Source organism: Pteropus alecto, unplaced genomic scaffold (assembly GCF_000325575.1).
Source record: "Pteropus alecto unplaced genomic scaffold, ASM32557v1 scaffold484, whole genome shotgun sequence".
Classification (NCBI taxonomy): domain Eukaryota; kingdom Metazoa; phylum Chordata; class Mammalia; order Chiroptera; family Pteropodidae; genus Pteropus; species Pteropus alecto.
In genome coordinates this window covers 920,986-943,039 of record NW_006435778.1, presented here as the reverse complement: position 1 = coordinate 943,039, position 22,054 = coordinate 920,986, and the positions used below count along the sequence as shown (strand labels likewise).

The 22,054-nt window shown below is 45.8% G+C and overlaps 1 protein-coding gene and 1 pseudogene across 12 annotated transcripts in view; one reads left to right on the top strand and one right to left on the bottom strand.

The window, feature by feature from the left end:
* Nucleotides 1–22,054, top strand: part of ERI3 (ERI1 exoribonuclease family member 3) — a 126,391-nt gene that overhangs the window by 57,946 nt on the left and 46,391 nt on the right. For 10 of the 12 annotated variants that reach the window (XM_025046418.1, XM_025046420.1, XM_025046417.1 and 7 more), the window contains one exon: nucleotides 9,589–9,661. The exons of 1 other annotated variant lie outside the window; for it this stretch is intronic. In XM_025046418.1, the coding sequence (XP_024902186.1) occupies nucleotides 9,589–9,661 (73 nt within the window). Of the gene's footprint in view, nucleotides 1–9,588; nucleotides 9,662–13,211; nucleotides 13,236–22,054 lie in introns of those variants that run through there. One more of the 12 variants, XM_025046415.1, reaches the window with a different exon arrangement.
* On the bottom strand, nucleotides 12,510–12,628 carry LOC112479365 (annotated as a pseudogene).

Sequence of the window (22,054 nt, the reverse complement as noted above, 5' to 3'; positions counted from 1 at the left end):
TGGCCAGGTCCTGGTGGCAGCTCCAGCACCCCACCGTCACAACAGGTGGCACATTGTGTCCTTTCCCTGGAAGAATTGCTCTGGGAGGGCCCCTGGAGAGGCACTTGTCTTGTTTCATTAGAGAGGATTTGGGGAGATACAAGTTATTTGATTTCCTGGGGTATTTGTGGCACTGGATAGGTGCATGTTATACTGTTCCACAGGGTGTTTGTGACACTGTGTGCTTCGCGTGGTTATTCATGTGGACTCCACGTGAGAGAAATGGAAGTAGATATAGTAGTTGGCAAATGGGCCAACAAGCGGTAGAGCAGAGAGGTGCTACATACATACAAAGAGCCTTTTGGAGGCTTCGAGCAACTGCTTGGCAATGGGGATTGGGGGCTGCTTTTCTCTGGGAAGACTGGCAGACTGGCCTATGGGGCATCCCTCTGCACTCGCCTGTGTTCTGGTTTCTGTTTGGGAACTCTCCAGAGCAGCATGTCTGGGAACACTTCCAGCTGTGCTGCCAGACCCAGGCGCAGGTGACGGCCTTTTGTCTGTACCATAGGGAAACCGAGAGGAAATTAAATGTCATTTGCCCCCTGCATAGCAGGTCACTGCCAGATCAGACACTGCTGATCAGAGCTGTGCAGAGGGCACCCAAGGGAAGACTTATGCCTGCAACCGTGCCCTCTGAGCTCTGGAGACTCCCAGGTGATGGCCTGGCTCACTCCCAGGCCTTTCTCTGCCAGTCTGAGTCCACCTTGGCCTGGAGCCCAGCTCTGTGCTACATGGCAGCTGTGGCCCATGCCAGACCAGAGGTACATGTGTACTAGTGGAAGGGAATGGAGGGGAAGGGCAGGGCCTGGAAGTAGAGGACATATAGGAGACAGTGAGGTGATCAGCCCTTCTTCAGAGAAGCTGCATGATACTGTGGAAAGAGCAGGGCCTTTATTAAGAATTAAGAGACTTGGGTTCAAGTCCTGGTGGCTCCACTACCTACTAGTTGTAAGATCTTGGGAAGGTCACATTACTACTCTCAACCACCATTTCCTCATCTATAAAATGAAGATTATAATAAGCTCTGGCTCCTGACGTCTGTCAGGGGAGGAGGCTTCCTTTGGGACTGGTGCCAGAGTTTCTTTACCCCACCTTCCCTAGGTCCGGAGCCCCCTGCCTGTCTGTGATGTGAGTTGGCTGAAATTGATGGGAAGTGGTGTGGTTAGTAAGTCTGGCAGGGAAGGCACAGCTGGTAATCTTCCCCTGCCTGAGGCCCTTCCTTCTTGTCCTAGTCCTCCAAACCAAGCATTATAGGCCATTATGAATGAGCATGGATGATGGTGGTCAGGGTTCTAATTGTGTGCCTCAGCCGACTCCTTCCAGGCTCACACTTGCACTTCCTTTCCTGTTTGGGAAGACCTGAGGGCTCGTCCTGACCACTCCCTTGCCTTGAAGTCCCAGTGGCAGGCCCTCTGCAATGACATGTATTACCAGGGCTTTGGGAAAAGATCTTTTAATACTGAGAGAGTTCTCCCTAGAAAACTACCCCCACCCACCTCACCCCCACCCCCAATCTGAAGCATGGCTGCTGATGGTGAAATTCATTAGTGTTCCCTGACAGGCAGTGGCGACAGAGGCGCTCGCTGTCTGCTTCTCGCTCCCTCGCTCTCGTGCTCCTGCTTCACGCACACTGATATTTAAAGCTGATGGGCTGCTTATAGACTTCTTGTACCATGACAAGTTTGGGGAGGGGGGTAGGGGAGGAAGAGACAGACAAGGAGCCAGCTGTCACACTGGTATTTCAAACAGTACTCTCTCCTGACCCTTTGCAGGCTCCAGCAAGTGTATCATCTTTCTGAAGCCTGTGGTTGGAATTGTAACCTGCAGCCGTCCCAGAGGATGGGGGCAAGTGTGGGGCAAAGTGGGCTGAGAAGTCTGCAGTGCATTCTCTCAGGACTGTGGGCAGGCAGAGAAGAATGGAAGGATGGTGGGGATTGAGGGTGGGGGGAGATGTTCAAGCAAACAGGACTGAGTCTTGTAAGTGCCCCCCAACGTTGCCCTCCCATCACCAGAAATGGGATGGCCCTTTCTCAGTAGTCTCTCCTGGAGTGATCATTATGTTTCATGCTGTGGTTATCTTCTGGGTGGGCCTGGAAGCTTACCTGAGTATAGGAATCCGGCTTGTTTGGCCACTACCCACTGAGGGTCCCAGGTCTCAGTGATACTTGTAAATATGTGGTGGCATTTGAGGTGGAAGGTTCTCCTATTTTTTTGTCTAAACTGAGGCATTGGCTTTTGTTCCCTGGTATGTGCCTGCTAATGCTTTGGATTTGGAGAATGAATCCCAGGGTGCCTCCTCCATCCACAACTCCTCCCCTCACCCCCAACCATCTTGAAATTCATTTTTGCATCTGTTGAGTGGTTCTGGAACTTCCCCTTTGTCTCTTGTCCTCCGCAAAATTTCTCCAGTGTCCTTTTCCTGATTAAGGCACTGTCTTCCCAGTGCAGGTGGCCTGGAAGCATCTCCAAAGGCCGTTGCAGGTTTGGTCTCAGCTGACCTCCTGATAGCCAGAATCCCTCAGCGAGCACTTAAATTTATACACTATGTTTCCCTTGGCTGGCTCCTTTAACCTTCACAGAGCAGGGCATGGAGGTGATGTAACCTGCCTAAGGACACATGGTCACTTGACCAAGTTGTCTCTTCGAGTGGCAGAGCCATGTGCTGGGTGGGGGTTGTACTGCACTGTACCTCCCGAACCCTGCCCCCCATCAGGGGCCCTTCTAGCCCCAGGCTCTGCAATGGGGAAGTCACTGGGGAGGCTCTTCCGCTCCCTGCTCTTTTAGCCTTGTCAGTGCCATCAGTGTTGCCACTGGCTTCCCCAGTTTCTACACAGCATTGTGTGTGGGTGTCAGTGTGTGAATGTGTCTGGCGAGGGGGTTACTGGCAAAATCATTCTGGACGGCTTCCGGGGAGGGTGAAGCCTGATGCCTTTTCTGCCTGTAGACTCAAGTGTATTCTCAAGCTGTCCAGGATTGTCTTTAATGTAATTGCTTCCTACACTCTCCTTTGCCCCCATCCTATTCCTTACCCTGCACTGTGTCCTATAGGCTTCTAGAATAGATTGCTGGCATGGGGCTTCTGTCTCTGAGCAGCACCTTTCTTTCCTTTCCTGTTCTTGCCAGTCCTGAACTGGCTGAAAGCATTGGGTGCTTAGCCTGCCGAGGGAGGCCTGGGCCATGTCTTCTGCCATGGCGCATCTCTGAGGTGAGATGGAAACTAACTGGCTTTGATAAGTAGGAAGTGCAAGCATTAATTTTTTATACATCAGCAGTGGCCAAGTGAGTGAATTCAATTATGAGTCTGCTTTCTCTCCACCCTCCTCCCCACAGTGTGCTGATTCAGAGCAGAGACTAAGGAACCTGTTGAAATGAGAAACCCCTATTTCCTGGCTTGACCCCCTCACTAATTCAGGTTAAATTGCTACGCTATTGCAATGGTGACACATTGTGCCTGCCTCTGTTTGTATAAGAGGCTGCAGTGGGGGAGGAAGGACCAATTTGTGTAGAGATAAAAGGTGTCACGGGCAGATAACTAACGTCCCAGCCTCGTGCCTGCTCTCATTGTTGCTCAATTTGCTCCGTGTGGAAGCCCAGCCTTCCCTCTTTCTCCTTTCCCTCCCCTTGCTCATATTTTACCTCGATGCCACAGTGTAATGATGCCCTGCGTAGTGGGGGAGGAGATAGGCACCTCTGGCTGACAGCCCTTCCTGATAACCAAATTCCAGCCCATCCATCACCAGCTACTCTCCTCAACTTGAGGAAAAGTGATCGTGAAAGGCGGGCCGTTTATCACTTGGGTCTGTTTATCTCCTCTGGGTGGAGAAACAGAAACAGGAGAGACAAAGGGCTGTGTCCCCAGCTCAGTGCAGCTTTGGCTGGGGTAGCCTGCCAGCGCTGGATGCAGACTCATATCCTGCCACTGTGGAGGTTCTAACTAGGTAGGACTCCCAGACTGGGACCCAGTGGGAGTGGAAACTTTTTTGAGGCTCAGCCTCAGGACTTCGGGAGCAGCCTTGGAATTGTGGCAGTTCTGAGATGTAGGATAGCCAGCAACAACATTCTGTGGGAATGTTTGTATTGAAGTGAGCAAGTAGAGAGACTGCATGGAAACCCACTCCCCCGCCCCATAGGTGTCTCCTTGGTGGGAGGTTTCATCTGGGTGGCTGGGTCTACTGGCCAACTCCTTCCCCAGGCTAGGCTTACTGTGCCTCCATTGTCCAGCTGTGATTTTGAAGAAGACAGAGCCTTTCTCCCTGCTCTTCACCTTTGCTCCTCAACACTTTCCTTTTTCTGCATGTCAGATGGGGTAAGTATGTGCATGTCGTAGAGCTTTTGGACACCAGAACTGATAGCCTACATCACTCTAAGGTCTGGGTCCAGGAGGCAGAAAGGGGTCAAATATGGCTCCAAATTTGGCTGACCACCTCCTCTTTAAGGGCTCGAGTCTACTAAAAGTGAGTGGCATGCATCTTCCTGATTTGGGGTTGCCCCTAAGACTTGCAGAAAAAAGCACAGAAGGAGTAGTGTCTGTGACCTTTCCTAGCACTGGTGCCTGCTCTCCTGCTGGTCCTGGCTGTCAGAGTCTGCCAGTCTGTCAGACCTCCATGGATGCTGCTGGCCTCCTCGACTCAAGACTAGCAGTTCCAGCAGAGCCCCCAGCTCTGCTTCACCTAATCTTCAAAGCTAAGCTCCTGCTCACAATGGCTTCATCCTGCCCATGCCCATTAGCGAGGGTGGCGTTCCCTTAATGAGCTAGTCTCCTGCCTTGGCTGACGCCCAACTAGTCACACCTGTTTGCCATCAGGGCTGTCTGGGCCCAGCCCGAGTGCTGGGCTGCAGGTGGTGGGGCTGGATGAGGGGTGGGTGGGGAAGGCCCGGCTCCTTTTGCTTTGTGCTGTATGCTTGTTGGGGGATGCAGTTTCTCACACCCCTGTTCCTTCCATACTGGTCTCTTTTTTTCTAAGCAAGGAGGGCTCTCTGCTTTCTGTTCTGTTATTTAAAAGGAGTAATAAGGGAACTTGAGGAGTACCCAATATTTTCTAACTTCTCCCTGGATGGAGTAGCAAGGAGCCTGTCCAGGGGGAAGCATCAGGGTAGGGTTTGATGTTCTGTTCAGATGACCCTGGGGGGCCAGTGTGATAAAAGCAGGGCCACATGGTAAATGCCAAAGACGGGGCCCCTTTCTGGCCCTAGGCCCCAGTATTTGGAAAGTGATGATATCGCTCAGTTTAGAGCCCACAGGCAGGAATGGGGGACCCTTCCTTAAAGGGGGCCCCTTGCATTCATGAAGCTGAAGGAAGTTTTGATTTGGTTGAAAAAAACCCATTCTTTTTATGGCCTGGACATAATTGGTTCTTTTCTATTGGCTATCAGTGATGTCATTCCGACCCTCATAAAGAAGGGGAAATCACACCTGTGGACTTGGTGCATAAAATTTCATTGGGCAACAGTAATAAGTATGGCCAGATGATGTTTGGGCAGTTGAGGAGCTTTGTGCCCAGTGATTCCAGCTGCATGGAGACCTGGGCACCATAAACCTGCTTGCACGTTCATGCCCGCAGGCTAGTCCAGGGCCCACTGCCAGTGGCTCTTTTCTTGGGATCAGTATCTGGTAGGAACTCACAGCATTCAGACCCTTTGTGCCAGGGGGACTTTTGGTTTTTTCCTTTCCAAATTAGTGGAACTATGTACCCACTGATACCTGCTGACCCTACCTGTAGGATCCTAAGAACCTTGGACCTTCATGTGACCTTGAGCAGTCACTGTCATGCTACCTACTTCTCTAAGGCCCTAGACTTTGCCTTCCTAGAGACTCTAAAGAGCTCTGAGTGCATCTACATGACTGACTCCTTGTATAGTCAGAAGACTTAGATTCTATTTCCGGTTCTGCTCTTGGTTTGTTTTATGTTCAAGCAAATCCTTTTTCTTCTCTGGGCCTGTTTCCTCTTTTACGTAGGGGATGATGACTACCCTAACCCACCTTCCTCAGGGTTATTCTCTTGGTGCATTCTAAGCTGGGATGGGGTTCTGTCATAGACATATGTAGCTGTCTTCCTGTGAGGCACCTGGAATTTTAAGTTCTGGTATTTGGCTCTGTGTCGTGAAGATGGGCCTGGGCCCTGCTACATTGTAGTGCTTGTATGTTGGACTCACAGGGCTAGGACCACCCACAGGCTAGAGGACTCCACAACCACAATCCTTTTGAGTCTGCAAATGGCATGTGTACATGCAGGTAACTGGAGCCCTGAGTGGGAATGATAGTCCCATTCTCCTTTGCTTCAGTCAGCCATGGAGTACAGACAGCATTCATTATTGCCACTGAGCCATATCTGAGGCTAAGTACCCAACCCGACAGTCTGTCTGTCTGGTCCTTTCTCGAAGTGGCCCCTCTGGTATAGGTCAACCTCCAAGAGGAACAGGCATGGTTCTCCTGAGCTAGACCCTTTCTACTTGGGTAGAAATGTCTACAGCTGATGTCTACCTTTGAAATTTTGCTGAAGAAGGAGCCTCCCTCTTCCTCAGGGCTAGCCACAGACAATAGGACTCCTAGCCTGTGTCAACTAAAAGACTCGGAGTGCCAGGGGGTTGGCTAAGGGAGAATGATATAGGCACCCAAAGACCCCTCCCTTTTGCTGGCCAGTCTCCCTGACCTAGTCCTTTGTAGATCCTGCTGCTTCTAGTGACCCCTTCACTCACAGGCCCTAATGGGATTTTTCAAAAAATAGCTGAGCTCAGCAAGCATTTTCATGAATACCAAGGTTAAAGAACATGAAAGAAAAATTGAAGGCGACAAAATTATCCAAATATTACAGTTCTGCTTCTTAGGCAACCACATTCTAGCTCCTAAGGCTACCTTTCATCCTTCAAAACCTTGCTTGACTTTCTTATATTCTTGGTCCCTGGTTCCCAAGGCATATCCTACATAGATACCCCTTCATCATCTTTGCCTCAGCCAGAATTTCCCTTTCAAGATATTGACTGGTCGTAGTTAATGTCACTTTGCCACCTGGGCGTTTGAAAGGAACCTTCCTTTCAGGTAAGATATCTCAGGTCTTAGAGAAGTAAATCCTTACTATACTGCTTGAAACATGGAGATCAACTCCCTATTAGTGTCTGTCAAATAATTGAAGAGTAATGGAGGGAGGACCGGACTGTCCTGAAACTTTCTGGGGTGGACTCTGTCATCTCAAATGAATTCTCATTGCCATGCTTCCTAAAAAAAGGAGTCTGCGCTGTGATCTCCACTTTCTTATCTCTTACTCACTCTTAAACGTGTTGCAGGCTGCCTTCTGCTCTCACCAGCCCACTGACTCTAAATTCATTCGATTTTTCTCAGCTCACATCTGGCTTGACCACTATGGCATTTGACACTAATGACTTGCATTTTAAGTTCAAAAATCAGTTATATATAGGAGTCCAGAAAGGGGAAACTTGCTTGCACTGTCGTTTAGGTTGACCACGGGGGTTGTGAAGTGGGGTCAAAAGAGCATGTGTGACCTTGGGTAACCAATGCCCTGAAAAGGGTCCAGAAGTCCTGCCCTCTGGGAATGGGGATGGGTCGGATGAGTCCTGACTCAAGGAACATTATCTCCTGTGGAGTTCTTGAAGGAGCTGAGGGTATGCGACCTAGAGAAGGGAACTCTGGGGGAAACTTCTTGAGCCCTCAGATCTTGAGAGGGTTCTGCAAGGAAGAGATGGAAGTCTCATTCTCTGTAATTTCTAAAGACATACTTCAGACTCACGGGTGGAAGTTACACGGAGACAGATCTTAGTTTAGTACTAAAGAAGGATGTTCTAAGAATTGAAGGAGTCCAAAATTAGAGCTGGCTGCTGCATGAAGTAGTGAGTTTCTTCTGTGTGCTAATGGTCTGATGGGGTGGCCTGATTTCATTTTAGCTCAGTAAAACTTATGAGACATGGGCCCTCTGCTCTTCTCATTCCATACTCTTCCCAGGTGATCTTATCTATTCTCATGACTTTAATTTTACTTAAATTATATAGATGACTTGGTATTTTATATTCGCAGTCCAGACCTCTCTTCAAATCTGGATTTCCAGCTGCCCCTTAGATATCATCCCATATGTCTCCTAGGTACCTCACACTCAACAGATACTGAGTGCTTACCATGTGTCAGGCATCTGTTTAAAACTGCATTCCCAAACTCATGCCTCCTTCAAGTGGTATACCAGGGGTGAGGCAGTGGTTTGGGCAGAAAGAAAATACACTGTATGTAGAGAATTTAAAAATAATGATAAATTATTATTGACTCAATGTTGGTCGGCTCTGGATGTCAAATATGCTCTCTCCGCCCCGGCCTCTTACTTTATATCTGTGAGTAGCATGAAGTTAAGGCAAGCCACAACCTTTTGAATTGGGTTCTATCACTTTCTCTCACTGGGCCCCACATCCCTTTTGGTCACCACATCCTTTTTTACATCTCCAATATCTGTTGCTTGCTCTCTGTCTCTACCACTACTGTCTAGTTTCCTGACTACTACCCAGCTTTTTTAATGCTTTATTTTTGTTGCCTCAGAACAGTCTTCGTAAATCACAACTCTTCAGCCATACTCCATTGCCTGTGGCCAAGCTCTTCTCTTAGCAAGAAAACTATCATCTTCCCCAGCTGATACTCCTAGTATCTTCTTTCATCCTTCCGTGTACCTCAGTGCTCTAACTTAATGCTCTTTTGTCTATTTCTTTTATTGTCCGTTCCACTGAACAAACTGTGAGCCCCTTACCAGCAGGAGTTAAGTCTTACTTTTTGAGTCCTAAGTGCCCGACTCTTATTAAACGTCAGTAAATGTTTGGGTGAATGGATTTGTGTGGGTGAAATGGCATGATCAGCTAGAAGGGGAGATAGTTATAAATTCTAATTTAAAGAAAAAATGAGAACAGATTCTTGGTTTAAATTCTGACCCCTTCTTATCTACCTGCATGGTCTCTTCTCTATCTACAGAAAGCCTGTTGCTAGAGACTTAAATGAGAACCGAAGCCCCTGCCCAACTATCTCTAAATCACATTCTCTTTCTCTCTCCCCTCTTGTCTTTCATCTCTGCCTCTCTGCTATAACAAAATAGTAATAACAAACTAGTGCACTGGAAAGAACAAAGGCTTTGGAGTGACACAGGCTTGGGTTCAGTTCTTGGCACTATCGTTTTTTATCTGTGAGACCTTAGGTGTAACCCCTCTGAATCTCATTTTCTCATCTGTAAAATGTAGGCCATAGTACCTAGCTCACAGTAGCAGTCTGAAGAGTAATGTGAAAATGTAAATAAGATACTTAATATATTGTAGGCAATCAAAAAATTGTAGATATTATTTCGAATAGAGTCTTAAGATTCTCACATCTGGATCTGAGGGCTGGATCTGGAGTGTAGTGTCCAGGGTGCTGGAGTCGGGGTGCCTTTCTTGGGTGGGGCGGGACCCATGGCTAATGGATTGGCCTTTTGAGGTCTGTTTGTTCTATGGACTCTACTGGATTTCCTAGCTTAAGACTCCGTACCTGGGACATGGTTGTGCCCAACTTGTTCTCTCTTCCCTTTCTTGTAGGCTCCCAGGCCAGTGCCAGTACTTGGGCTTGCCAGTGGCAGATTACTTCAAGCAGTGGATTAATCTGAAAAAGGTACTGTGTCTTAGCCACACTTGGGTGCTTCCTCTGGTCCTCCTGTGCCTCAGGTCTCCCTTCCCTTGCTGTCTTTTCTCATTTCTGTTCTGTTCTTTTTGTTGTTCATCTCTTTCCTTTTCTTTTTTGTTCTTCTTTTTTCTCAACTTCCCTCTTTCCTCTTCCCTAGCTAATATGCACTAGACGGTTGTGGTTATTTCCAGGAGTGGGGAGCTTGGGGACCAGGCTGTTGGGTGGGGTATAATACTTCCCTACTTTGTGTCAGCCAGATGTCCAGAAAAGTCCCAATTCAGGGGGTTTTCCAAATTCTTACTGGATCTCTGAGCTAAATTTCTAGGCTAAGCTGCATTACCTCTAAAAGAGATGTGGTGCTAGCTGAGCCTCCGGGAAAGTATCCTCTTTTAATGTGATCATGAGTGTGGCCTCTGACCCTCTTGACAGGCCCTGGTATCTTTTTCTGGTTAGGAGGTAGAGTTGGTTCAGGCTGGCTATGGTCCTGCCTAGCCACAGCAGATCCTTGCTTGCATGAGAAGGGCTGTGGAAACTAGGGCCCATTCCCTTTGAGCATGAGGGAGGACACTAGCACTAATGCAGCACCAGGCACCAAGGGAGTGGGTGGAGGCTGTGGGCCCTGGCAGAGGGTGAATTACCCATAAAACTGTCCTTATCTAGTGTGTGCTGTACTTCCTAGGTGAGCAGAAGAAAGGAGGTATAGGAATAGACTCCCCAGATCTCCGTTCTGGTGGGATTCTTGCTCCAGGAGGCCCAATTCACTAGGGAGGCTCATCCCCATAAATCCATCTGACATAAGATCAGTAGCCCTCAAGCATCCTCAGGAACCCCGTACATACCACTGGTCAGTAGTGGCTCCCAGGTTGCTCAGAGAAGGGAGAGATTATTGGAGGATCAGGCTAGGATTGTAAGTATTTTAGTCTTAAACTGGGCATGTTCAAGGGAGGCGAGATATGGATCTGAGGAGGAGAGAAGGCTTTCTAGGCAGGGGGAGCAGTATGCCTTTGGTGTATGTGGGACTGGAGCTAAGCGAGCATATGGAATAACAGTGGGAGAGAATGACCTTGGACTTTTCTCATAGGTTTCAGGGCGTCCATTCTTTGTGGCAATATTTGTGAACTCCTTGCTTTCCCCTGGTGTGCAGGTCCTCTGCACTCTGGCTCGTTTGGACTTTGACCCCTGCCCACTTCTCCTACTTATCTCTCGTGCACCTGAACAACAGCTACTTCCTACCTGCCATCTTTGGCTGAGGAGGCCAGGTTCTGTCTTACCTTCGGGCCGTGGCCTGTGTGTGGCCTTACCTCTCTCTGAAGTGTCCCCCAGTCATCTTCATCAGGCATATTCTTTCTCCTTGAAGATTCAGCTCAGGTATCACTCTACTGAGAAGCTTAACTGTCAGTCTCTTGCCTTTAGGCTCCTCGATACTTTGGATCTTAGAGTGTTGAAATGGAGTCTGTGTATGTTTCCTTATGGACATGTCCATCTGGAACACAGACTGAGTTCGGTTCCTTTCTACGTCCCTGGTGGCCATTTCAGGGCTAGGTACAGTGTATGTGCTCAGGAATGACTGCTGGCTGGCTGGTCTTTGAGAGCTGGCTCCATAGAGACCCTCTCACACGGGACTTGGCAGTGCTGCTCGAGAGGGTGTGGCTAGGCCTGTGCTCCTAGAAGACGGCGTGCGAGCTGTCAGAGTGCATCTGAGGCTGCTCGCTGGCCTCAGCAAATGCAATGTGAAGGCCCGGCCAGGCGAGGCAGGCGCTGACCATGAACAATTGCTCTGTGAAGTTCACTAGACTTTTTGGTATATGGATAGCTCCCTGCCTCTAGGTTTGTTGGCAGAAAGGCAGGAAAGCAGCCGACCCATGTGGTAACATTGCCACTCAGGGCTACCTTGGTGCTACTGGGGGTAGAGGCGGGCTGTCCTGAGCCTATTTAGCTTGGTTGTCTGCCAGACTGTGCTGAGCCTTAGAGGGGGAGTGGGCACAAGGGGAAACTGAGGACTCTATTCCTAGTTGGCCTTGCGGTTGCCTCTTGGGAGGTAAACTGAGCACGTCTAGGAACCATAAGGGGTCTAACTCCTTCCTTTTTGTGCTCCAGCCATATCATGTTCCAGCTGTGCTTGAAGGCGCAAGATAGATAGATGTCTTAATTCCAGATTTTAGTCCAGTCCTTGCCAGCAGCCATTCGGCTGCAGGGCCCTGGAGGTCCAGGGACATGGTGATCTTTCTGACCTTATTACTACGTGACCTTGGTGCAGGCTGCACAAAGCTTCCTGTTCCCTTAAAAAGAGTAACAATAATAGCAAAGCCCGAGAGGTCATTGTCAAGGTTGTGTAAGTATTGTGCAAAAGCCTAATGCCATGCCTTCTTTCTTCATGTGTGGCCTATCCCTTGACTGTCTACAGGGTCCTTCCTTGTCCTTGATCTTACTTTGTCCTCCTTCTTTCCTTCCTTCTCTCCTCCTCAAATCCCCTACAGAGCTTTGCCCCATGAAAAAAGGTGGAGAGGGTCTTGGTCTGCTTGGCCTCCTAGACCTGCCTAGTGTATGAGTAACTGGGACTGAATTTATCATCCCCATTTCCTAAGTCTTCTAATCTGAGAAGAGGCAAAATGTTGTCTTTCAGCTGCCCTCTCCTGTTCAGAAATGGTGTGAGTTGCATCAGGAAAGCGCAGCTTTTCTTTCCTTTTTTTTTTTTTTTTTTTTTTTTTTTTTTTTTTTTTTTTCTGGAAAGGCCAGCTTTGTTTTCCTTTTTTTTTTTTTTTTTTTTTTTTTTGGTGAGGCAACCCTTAGTTGACCTCACAGATTGCAAGGTCAGTTTACAATCCCTTATTTTTTATGCCTACAGCACCTGGTCTTCCTAGGTAGTCTCCCATCCAAGTACTAACCAGGCCTGACCCTGCTTAGCTTCCAAGATTAGACAGGATCGAGCTTGTGCAGGGTGGCGTGGCTGTAGACAAGAGCAGCTTTTCAATGACCAGGTTTCTACATCTCCCGCCTCCATCTACTTCCCCTGTAGCAGAGTGGAGCAAGCCAATGTTTGCTGACATTTGGAGTGTCATCGAATGATCTTATATTCCTATTGAACTGCCAGCTTAGAGAAGACTTGCGGCTCTGCTCCCAGCTCCCTCCATGAGGTCACAGCTGTCACTGAGGGGCCAGAAGAATACACATACCCACACACACATACACATGCATAAATATGCACACATTTAGACATGTGAATGAACATACCCAAGTGGGCATACCCAAAATTGTATGTAGATACCCATATATGCATACTTGTGTATACACAGTCACCTGCAGAAATATATGAAATTATACACAAACATGAATATATTTATACATACATATTCACAAAGTCTAAAGACACACGCACATATAGAAACACTCATCTTTATCAATAAACAAATATTGAGTTTCTTCTGAGTTTCCAGGTACTGTGCTAGGCCCAGGAGATATAACAGAAAAGATGGATATTAAATAATTTCAGTTGTGTTGTAATACTAAAAAAAATTCAGTCATGGTTTTGTTTCATCAGAGGACCTGACCTAGTGGGACGGGGTCGAAGAATGGTTTTCTGAGGAAGGGTGGCCAAGTCGAGATCTGAAGGATGAATAGGAGTTGAAGGATGAATAAGCATGTGGCAAGGCCCTGAGGTGAAAAGCCTGGCAGCTTCATGGAACTAGAATGTAAGTTCCATGAGAGCAGAGAATTTTTGTTTCTTTTGTTCACTGTTTTGTCACCATCGCTTTGAATAGTTCCTGGCGCACAGTAGATATTTAATCATTACTTGTTGAATGTAATGACTGCATGAAGCACGGTGGATGTGGGGAAGAGAGGAGAGTGACATGAGATGAAGGTGGAGGGGAAAGCAGGAGCTTATAGACCACACTTCAGATTTTGATTTTTATCCTTAGGGTAAAAGGAAGCTACTACTAAAGGGTACTAAACATAGGAGAAGCATCATCAGATTTGCACTTTGAAAAAGCTCTCTCTGGCTTCAGGGTAGAGAGAGCTAAGAGTAGATATAAGGGACCAGTACTGGTTTTTCTTAATTAGGGTGCAGTTGGCATGTTCGGATGGGAGAAATCGTTGTGTGAGCAACATCGCTGAACTTGTAGCATCCCTGGCCCCTGTTCATTGAATGCCAATAGTGACCCTTTCCAAGTCATTGTGACAATCAAAAATGTCCCTTCTCCCCATATATACATACCTTTCTAATGGCCTAGATGGGTAGGAGTAGAGAGGTACTATATCCTAGCATGAGAACCACAGATTAGATTAATAGCAGTGGAAATGTACAGAAATGGACCAATTCTAAATGTTAAATGATACACTCAGTTGTTCTGCTGTAATGCAACATATATGTCCCTAAAAATCACCATGCTATGGAAAGTTGTAATAAAATTGGCATTAGGAGCAAATACTCAAACTTCATCAGTGACACATAAAAAAGATAGGGATCTAATATAAATGGTAACATAATTTTATACATGTTAAATGGTTAAGAAATACATAAATACTTCAATAAATGTGGCACTCTACCTGAAGTTTGCTTATTGAAATGGGCATGAGAAGGATTGTAGCTTGTGAGTTATTGTGACATGGAAGGAGAATTCTCTGGAATTCGATGGAAAGTTTTAACCAGATGAATGTGGCTTATAACACATATGGTGATCTGGGTAGCTGGTATATGTTTGAGGTTGTATCCATGCATGTGTGCATTTTATATATTACACAGCTCTGTTCAGTAGGGTATAGTTAGTTTCCTGTGTTTATCTGGTATTGCTTATGGACAGAATCACACAAAAATAAATGCAAAATTTACCTTATTGCTAAATTGTTCCCTAATACATCAGTTGCATCGGAACAGATTTTCCCTTTCAAAGTGAGTGTTATAGCAGAACTGACGGTACAATAGACGGTAAATGGTGATTGATTGGCTGTAAGGGTTGAGGATGAAGGAGAAGACCATGATGACTCCAAGGTTTATGATTTGAGCAGCTGCGTGAATTGGAATGAATTTATTGAGATAATGGAAGAAAGAGAAGGTTTAGGATTGGAAGAGAAGATGAATTCAGTGTGGAACATTTTAGGTTTAGATGCCTTCGAGGCATTCTAATGAAGCTGTTGAGGAGATAGTTGAATATATAGATGTGGGGCTCTGGGATAAGGTCTGGATAAGAGATACAGATTTGGGGGAGTTATTTGTGTAGGAATGATAATCAAAGCCATAGGAGTGGAATGTGTAGGGTGAGAAGAAAAGATAGCCTAGGACAGAACATGGAGAAATACAAACATTTGAAAGAGATAGAAAAGTCAGAAATGGAGACGTGGTCACTAATAATAATAGTTCTTATTTTTTGACTGCACTTTGTGTCAGAGCTCTGTTGTCTAATATACAGGGTTTCCCCCGCTATCTGAAAGTAGAGCATTCCTGTGAAACCTTTTGTAAGTCGAAATGGCATAAAGCAAAGAAGCAATTACCATGAATTTATATGGAAAAAATTTTGAGCATTCCCAGACCAAAAATAATCTACCAAATCATACCAAACAACACATAAAACCTAAAACAATACTAAAATGTAGTAAAAGCACTGCTGCGGCCTCTATAACAGCTTGCTGCAAAACAAAAGCTGAACACTGTTTTTGCTTTTTGCCTTTTTTTTTTTTTTTGGTAAAAGCAAAAAAATCTTCGGATTTCTTTCGGTTTGCGAAAACAGGTGCTAATGTAGGTCTTTCATGAAGGTAAAGTGGAATAACGTGAACATTCAAAAAGCAGGGAATACCTGTAGTTGCCACTAGCCACCTGTAGCAGTAAATCACTTGAAAGTAGCAGGTATGACTGAGGAACAAAATTTTTATTTTATTTAATTTTAATTAACTTAAGTGTAAGTTAAAATTTTTCTTGAAGAACTTTTACATACATTTAGGACCACCTGGGTTAGTGAATCTACATTTTCAACTGTTAACTTTAAAATCTAAGTATTTCTGATGAAGATTTAGCATCTGAATTGAGATGTGTTGTAAGCGTAAATTACACACAGTATGAAAAAATACAAACTACTTCATTAATAATTTTTATATTGATTACGTGTTGAAATGATAATCTTTGTCTGTACTAACTTATATAAAATATATTATTAAAATTATTTCATCTGTTTTTTTTACTTGAACTAGACATTCAGTTCATAAATTACTGTGTGGCTCACATTATATTTGTGTTGGACCAGCACTGTGGTAGACACTGTGCTCGTGTACCTGTGTTACCTAATCCTCATGACAACCCTGTACAGTAGTTACTATTATTTTTCGCATTTTAAGGTTGAGAAAACTGAGGCACAGAGTGATGATTAAGCTTGCTCAGTGTCTCACATTGTTACATGGCAGAGCTAGAACTTAAATTTAGTTTGACCTGACTCTTCGTACTAAAGAGAGTAAAACAGTAAAAAAGGGAGTAAAAGAGTGGTAGAGGAAGAGGTGACCAGGAGAGTGTGGTGTCACAGAAACCAAGGAAAGAAAGCATCTTCAAAGAAAGAGGACCGGTCAGCTCAGACAGCCACATGATGTAAAGACTGTAATATGAGCACCAGACCTAGGCACCAGGACCTCGGCGGCCTTGGCGAAAGCTCTTGCTGGCATGATAGGGACAGGAGACAAAGTGGAGTGAATTGAGAAGTAAATGAGGAGATAGAAAAATTTTAGCTTTTTTAGCAATGTGGCTTTGAAGGAGGGAAAGGACAAGAGCTGTGGTGGGGCAAGTGTGGGGTCGAGGCAGGTTTTGTGTTTTAAGATAGAAGACGTGCTTGTTTGTAAGCACTATTAGAGAAGGAAAGGTTGAAAATATGAGTAAGAGAGGTCTCTGAGAAGGTGAGAGGAGATGGGTTAGAAAACCCAGGTTCCTGAAATTGGCTCTCTTTAGGAGAAAGGTCCCCTCTTCCATTGTGATGGGAGGAGGAGAGGATGGGTGCACATAGGTACAGGTAGGCTTGTGGATTTGGTGATGGCTAGTTGAAGTAGTTCCCATCCGATGGTTTTTATTTTTCTCTATGAAGTAGGAGATGAGTCATTTGCTGATAACTAATGAGAGGCTTGGGGAGGTTTACAGAACATGGAAAAGGATTGCTATAGTTTTAGTAAAGAATTAACGTGTGAGCTGACTTGAGAAGTATAGTAGGATTTCTAGGCAGTGTTGAGGGTCCATATGAGGTTGATAACAGTAATTCATAGTGGAACCACTCTGTTCAGTTGCATGACTTTATTTAGCAGAGCTCAGCTGCCTGGCCGTGGACATGTGGAAGACAGGCATTTAGATTCACCCAGGGTGGAGATTTTCCCAAGAAATATGATGAAAAGAACAACGTCAAGACAGTGGTTGCCAAGGTAGACGGAGATCTAAGCTGAATATTGAGGGAAGAGAAGATAGCAGGGGTCCCAATGGATGTGGGAAAAGTAGATAGGTCTTAGTAATATAAGGAGCAGGCATATTGAGTGTAGTTGAGCATGCCAGAGAGAAGGATAAGAGATTATGGTTAGACAGTGGGATATCTGAATTAGTGATTTCAGAAGTGGGGCAATTATAGGTGTTGGTAAGTTCTAAGGTATGCCCATGCGACTGGGTAGCTAAGGTTGGATTGAAGAGAATGTTACTGTAAATAAGTAAATAAGAGGTCAAGAAATGGTTAGGTCAGATGAGACCTCCATAAGAATGTGAATCTGGATATATACATGTGTGGATAATACACGCACACACACTTATTGCATATGCATGGACACGCAGGTGTAAATGTGTATACTAATGCATGCCTGCACATATATATACAATTCATGTACCTTCAGGCTAAATCATGCAAGTATGAGTACAGACACTCACAAATGGTGTGGAATTCTCCCCGATGCCTGGGCCTGTTTAGATAGGCTTTGGGGAAGCAGGCATGCAGCCTTAGGAGGTTTCTGAGTCAATCCTGACATAAAAGGCTCAGCCAGTCATGGTCAGAAGTTGTAGGGGTGGGGGTCACCTAGAATTTGACAGACCCAGCTGTACCAGGGTACGAAGATTGCTGCTCCACTTTTCCTTTGCCCCCTGTGCTACATGTCCTGCTGAGTGCTCTGAAGGGAGTGGGTTGGGACTAGTTGTGACAGAGTAAGGAAGAAGAGACCTTCTTGGGTCCCTCCAAGAAGTATTTCTGTCTCCCCCACCCCTGGGAGTGGATAGCAGGAGAAGCTGCTGAAGGCAGAGTTGGTGTCTACGATTGAGTATGACTTTTCCTGACCTTGGAGCATTCAGAGTCCCAATCAGTGTGGTAATAAATTAAGGGCTTATGGAGGAATAAATTCTCGGCCTTAATGAAGTTCTTTGCTGGGGGCCATAGGCAGGTCAGCAGGTCGGGATGATGCAGATTGGAGGCTCCAGCGAGTAGGCGACGCTAGCCAGGAAGCCATCAGAAGTGGAATGATCTGAAACTGTTGGCCAGGTCACTTTTTTGGTGCTGTGGGGATAAAGCTGCACAAGTGATAGCCTGACAGAAGCTGAGACTCTTTATAGAATGGCAACTGCATGGTGCTGGATGCCGAGGCCCTGACTGGGGCTCTTTAAAAGCTAATTTGGAAAAAACAAGAACAAAACAAAAATGAAAAGCAAGAGAGGCATGAAGATGTAGGAACCCTGAAAGGTGTTTGTTTTATTTTGGAGTGGGAGGAGCCCTCAGTGTTAGGAACCAGACTGGGGCCATGTGCTAGGTCTTTGGCATCATCTGAAGTATATAGCGTTGTCTTTAGGGCGGTAGGCAATTATAGGCTGCTGTCCTGGTGGGAGCCAGGTGTGAGTCGAGGTAGATCAGAGCCTCTAGCTGTCTTTGGGAAGAAATATGTGCTTATAGGTCAGGACGTAGGCACGAGGTATAAATGAGGGAGAGGTAAGACATAGGCACGGGACAAGGAAAGAGAAGGCGAGTGGGAGACCAGTCTGGAGCTTGCTGCTGGATTTGCTGCTGAAGTCCTAAGAGAGGCCAGTCTTGAGGGCTGGAGGCTCCTGAATTGTAGAGCTGAAACTAGAACCCAGGCCTCAAGACGTCACATCCTGAGAGCCTTTTCTCTTTTTATCCCACCCTCTGCAACATCTGCCCTTGGGATTGAACTCTTGGGACATAGTCCAGAGGTAGCAGAAGGAACAGTGCTGTATTTGGAGTCAGGGGCAGCTGGAGCTAAAGAGAATGTCTCCTTTCTTCTCATCTCCCTGCCCCCATGGTGGTGCCCTGCCTGGGCTTTTCCTTTAAATATGTCTTACAGCTGTCTGAACTCTGAAATTTCTTTCACTCCTTCCCTCGCCTTGTTAACATGTGTTGCCTTTGGGGTAATCAGGGAAAAAATATTATGTCCTTTTACAATTACCGGGTTTTGGAATATTAAAATGTCTCACTGCATCGGCACTGTTATTTTGATTGGTATTCTAACCTTTGACTAGCCCATAAAGCGCGCCGCTCCTGAAGCCAATATTGCAGGACTGAAATTTAATTCCGAAATGATTCCAGATAATAGGGAGACAGATAATATATGCATGAAGGATATTATGTTTGGACTAACTGCAGCAGGGCCAGGGCTGGGGAGCTGAATAATAGCCCAGAGTGAGTTATAATCTGTGGGACAGAAATGCCTTACTGTCAGGGCCAGGAGAGGAACTCTTAAATCAAAGGCCTGGGAAAGGGTGCGATTGTACTGTGCTTGTTTTGACAGGAAGAACATCAGAGCCAAGAGGGTAGGTATGGAAGGCTGTGGCCCATCCTTTCTCTTGAGCGAGATACCCAGGGCCCTGGATGATCTAATTCACTGCAGCATCCCTGTCTTCATATCTCCTGTCCCTCTAACAGTCCAGCCATATCAAACTTCTTGCTGCTCTTCAAATATACATGACTTTGTATATTTACCTTTGGTTATTCTGGTCCCTTTGCCTTTCTCCTTTTAGTTTGTTGGGAAAACTCCTGTTCATCCTTCAAAACCCTCCTCTGTGAAGCCCTCTCTGTTATTCCCCCACTTCTGGTAGACATAGTTAATCACCTCCTCCTTTATATGACTTCAGTTCTTTGTAATGAGTGTCTCACATGCTCTTGTAATTATCTGCTTACGTGTTTATGTTTCCTATGAGACTGTGAGCCACTTGAGGTCTACATACCACCTAGCTGTATTTCCAGTGCTCAGCACTGGGCCTGGCACACACTAGGGATCAACAAGCATTAATTGGACCCACACTGAATGCAGAGCTGGACTAATGAGCTCCAGAGTCCAGATGCCTATTCCCCTGCCAGATTTCCCAGACAAACAGACTTTGAGAAGTTAAGCAACTTGCCTAAGGGCACATAGGCAGAAAGAGGTATACCTAGGGTTTAAACCCTGGTAGGTATGTTCGTTTCCCCAGAACCATGTATCTTAGGCCCATGAGCAGGCAAGGAATAAGAAGGCAGGATAGGAAAGACAGAAACTCACCTCCCTGATTCCTTCCTTCCATAGCTCAGAACTTGAGTCCTCTTTGCTGGAGACTACATTGGGATTAGCATTCATGGGACTCAAGTCCTAGAAGGGACTGTGCCTCCTCTTGCTGCTCAGGACGTTTGAACAGTTATTTCACACAAAAGACACTTTTCTCTTATGAGTTTGTAACTAAGGATCAGGAAAGTACCCTGAGAAAGGTACCTAAGTGTGGTTTTCGACAACTCTTAGGGAGGTAGGCAGGCAGAGTATATGAAGCTCTTAGTGATGTCTGAAAACTTCACAGACATTCCCTTCCCCCTTGAATACTTGGTAGAACTTAACATTTTGTATGTATAGTGATAAAGAAAGTACATAATGAAAAAAGCTACAGTGAATTTGGTCGGCTTTTAAATGGACTTATATTTTGTTAATTATAGTACTATCTATTTGTCCATAAGCCTGGATAGATAGTATATGGCTATATGTGAGACTTAGCCTTCACTTAGTCTTCAGGTAATACTTGGTGTATACACTGGCGCCTGGGGATATGGCTCACAGGCCTCTTGGTGTAAGACAAAGAGCTTTGGAGCCAGACGAGTGTAGCTCAAACTTCTAATGTCACTACCAACTAGTTGTGTGATCTGGAACAAGTTCCTTAACCTCTTTGAACCTATAAAAGATGCCTAACATCTGATACATAGAACTTAGGCTCTGGAGTCCAGTAGGTTTGATTTAGAATCTTAACTCTAAACTTAATAGCTGTGGAGTTTTAGGAAAGTCACTTTACTTCTTTCAGCCTGTTTTGTCCTCTGTAAAACAAGAAGAACAATATCCACTCCTAGCATTGTCCTGGGCCTGAAATGATAGCACTATCCTTGCACTGAGCACTAGAGATAACATGACTGAGCTACATGGGCGAAGGAAACAGGACCTCAAGGTAGACATACAAGCCTTTGTGGGCAAGAACTAGGAAAAGAGGCTCCCCAGCAGAATTCAGGGGAGCACCAGGGAGGAGGAGCCTAATGCCATACTTGTACTAAGTACCGACAGCTCACACTGAGGAACAGTCTTCATTGTCCTTGATTCCAGCTGCCATCAGCATGCCTGTCTGTCCGATGAAGTACAGTCACAGTCACTTTCGGACAGTTCCTGGCTCTATCACCTGCCTGTGTTTTGACCTTGGACAAGTTACTTTCCTCCTTAAAACTTTTATTTCCTCATTTATATGTAAAGTGGAGATTAATAATAATAATAAACATATGCTGCTCTAAATGCATTATATGAATTAACTCAATCCTTAAACAACTCTATAAGTACTATTAATAGCCATCTCACAGATGAGGAAAATGTGGTACAGAAGGGTTAAGTACTTTCCACAAAGTTCAATAGCTAGTGAGTAATGGAGTAGGCCTGTGAATCTAGGCAGTAGACTCCAGAGACCATGCTCTGAATTTACTTGCTCTTTTCCCTCCAATTCAAAGGAGGGAATAATCATTTTCACCAGGGGTGCAGGGAGGAAAGTCAACAAAAGTTTCATTGAGGAAACACTTGAGTTGAGCCTTGAAAGGTGAGTAAGTTTTCAGGGTGGAAGGGGCATTCCAGATAGAGGGAGCAGTGAACAGAGGCCTGGGGGTTGTGGGGGTGAGGTGGGGTGGGCGGTGAAATGACTTGGTGGATTAGGGAACTACAAACAGCAGTTTTCAGGTTCTTTAGGCTACTGATGTGGTCAGCCCTATATATGCCCTTTACCAGAGGAAAAGCGGAGCAAACAACCCTAGTAAGGAACCGTTGCCCGATGACTAGAGTGGAGCCATCCTAAGCTGCCTCCTAAGAATAGGCAGTAGCTCCAGAACGCTGTCATGTTTATGTCCATGTGAGGGAAGAAAGAGCCAATAGGCCCAGGATAGTAGGGAGGGA